This window comes from Mandrillus leucophaeus, unplaced genomic scaffold (assembly GCF_000951045.1).
Source record: "Mandrillus leucophaeus isolate KB7577 unplaced genomic scaffold, Mleu.le_1.0 Scaffold11, whole genome shotgun sequence".
Lineage (NCBI taxonomy): Eukaryota > Metazoa > Chordata > Mammalia > Primates > Cercopithecidae > Mandrillus > Mandrillus leucophaeus.
In genome coordinates this window covers 1,030,170-1,032,208 of record NW_012099209.1, presented here as the reverse complement: position 1 = coordinate 1,032,208, position 2,039 = coordinate 1,030,170, and the positions used below count along the sequence as shown (strand labels likewise).

Sequence of the window (2,039 nt, the reverse complement as noted above, 5' to 3'; positions counted from 1 at the left end):
GTCTCGAACTCCTGACCTCAGGTGATTTGCCAGCCTCGGCTTCCCAAAGTGCTGGGATTACAGGAGTGAGCTACGGTGCCCAGCAGGAACCTCATATTTTTTCTCCTCTGGAAATGAAGGAACAATTTTGTGGTGATGGCTGGGTGCAGTGACTCATGCCTGTGATCCCAGTACTTTGGGAGGCCGAGGCAGGAGGATTGCTTGAGCCCACGAGTTTGAGTCCAGCCTAGGCAACATAGAGAGACCCCATCTCTACAAAAAATAAACAAAATTAACTGGGGCGTCATGGTACATGGCTGTGGTCCCAGCTACTCAGGAGGCTGAAGTGGGAGGATTGCTTGAGCCTGAGAGGTTGAGGCTGCAGTGAGCCATGATTGCGCCACTGCACTCCAGCTTGGGCGACAGAGTGAGACACAGTCAAAAACAAAAACAAAAAACTTTTTGTGTGCATGACAACTGAGTGAAATCAGAAGTGTTAAGTAATTATACTCAGTAGGTGTCTAATACATGTTTATTTCACTGGGATGGAGAGCAGGCCCTACTTCCAGGGAACAGGTTGAGATCTGGAGTCCCTATAGGGTCAGAGCTAGAGGACCCAGAGGAGGAAGACCTGGAAGGCCTTCCTGGAGGAGGAGCTGTCAGCGCCGAGTCCAAAATGAAGAGGCATTTGCAATCCTGGAGAAAGCTACCCCTGGTAGGGGAAGCTGCAAGAGGAAAGGCTGAGGAGATACCAAGAAAAGCAAGGGACCTGCATCCCCATGCAGCCCTCTGCCCATCTGCAGGGGCACTCAGAAGTACACAGAGCCCTCGCTGTCTCCTTGGTCATTGAATTTCTGGATCTGAGTCTTGAGATGCCTCAGTTTACCCTTCAGGTAGTGGCAGCGAGCCTGCTTGTCCAGGAAGCCAGGATCCTAGGCAGGGCGAGACCCGGAAGTCCTTGCAGCAGTCTGCCCTGTGGCCCTCAAGCTGCTCAACCCGCTTTCATTCTCCGAGCCTCATTTTTCTCTCCTTGAAACTGGGCACAGGCCACTGGGTGAGCTGGGCGAGGTGGCTCATGCCTGCAATCCCAGCAGTCTGGGAGGCCGAGGTGGGCGGAACACTTGAGGTCAGGAGTTCTAGACCAGCCTGGCCAACATGGTGAAACCCTGTCTCTACTAAAAATACAAAAATTTGCCAGGCGTGGTGGTGAGCGCCTGTGATCCCAGCTGAGGCAGGAGAACCGCCTGAACCCGGCCGGCTGAGGTTGCAGTGAGCTGAGATCTTACCATTGCACTCCAGCCTGGGCGACAGAGCGAGATTTTGTCTCAAAAACAAACAAAACAAAACAAAACAAAAACCGACACAGGCACCCCAGCCTCACAGAAGTGTCAGGGGTGCAAGACCAAGATATGGGATGCAAGACTCACCGTTCGCTTCTTCTCAAACTCCCTCCAAACCCGGGCTGCAACTTGGGCCTCCTTCTGCAAGGGGAGGAGTAGAAAGGGGGTTTAGGGAGAGTTGAACTCAAGGAGGGATGGGGAAACCGAAGCTCAGACACACTAAATGCCCATCTAGTGGGGACTTCAAGGGCTGACCTAAGCCATGTGTCGTGTGGCGCCCAGCCAACCTAGAGTAGAAAGAGTCCCAGAAATCTGGATCCAGTGGGTGTCCCACAGGCTTGTCGGGCCACTCAGAAGGGCTGCGGGGCAGGGCTTTCTCCCCAGTGCTGACCTGGCTTTGGGGTGGGGGCAGGGAGCTCAGCAGGGCCTCCAGCTGTCTGAGCTTTGCCTGTGCACACTCCACCTCCCGCTGGAGCTCCACGAACTCTCCGTACTGGTCCTGGAACACTGCGGCGTAGCGGCTCCGCTCCCTCTCACTGCTCACCGGTGGGTACTTACTACCAGGTTGAAGGGGGTCAGAATGTGAGCGTAAAGAACCCCACCCTTTCCCCCAGTCAGTGTAATTTGCTTTCCTTTGTCCATGCCGGGCCCCCTACTAAAAATGTTCCTTTTCTCCCCGTCTTTTTATTATTATTATTATTTTATTTATTTATTTTTTTT

At 53.4% G+C, this 2,039-nt stretch overlaps 1 protein-coding gene across 1 annotated transcript in view; it reads right to left on the bottom strand.

Moving 5' to 3' along the window:
• Window positions 1–493: 493 nt before the first annotated feature.
• The window catches only part of OCEL1 (occludin/ELL domain containing 1), a 14,457-nt gene continuing 12,911 nt past the window's right edge, over window positions 494–2,039 (bottom strand). The window contains exons 2-5 of the mRNA XM_011991058.1: window positions 1,711–1,876; window positions 1,407–1,460; window positions 799–911; window positions 494–704 (exon numbers count right to left, since the gene is read on the bottom strand). Of these exons, the coding sequence (XP_011846448.1) occupies window positions 686–704; window positions 799–911; window positions 1,407–1,460; window positions 1,711–1,876 (352 nt within the window). The 3' untranslated portion in view covers window positions 494–685. The remainder of the gene's footprint in view (window positions 705–798; window positions 912–1,406; window positions 1,461–1,710; window positions 1,877–2,039) is intronic.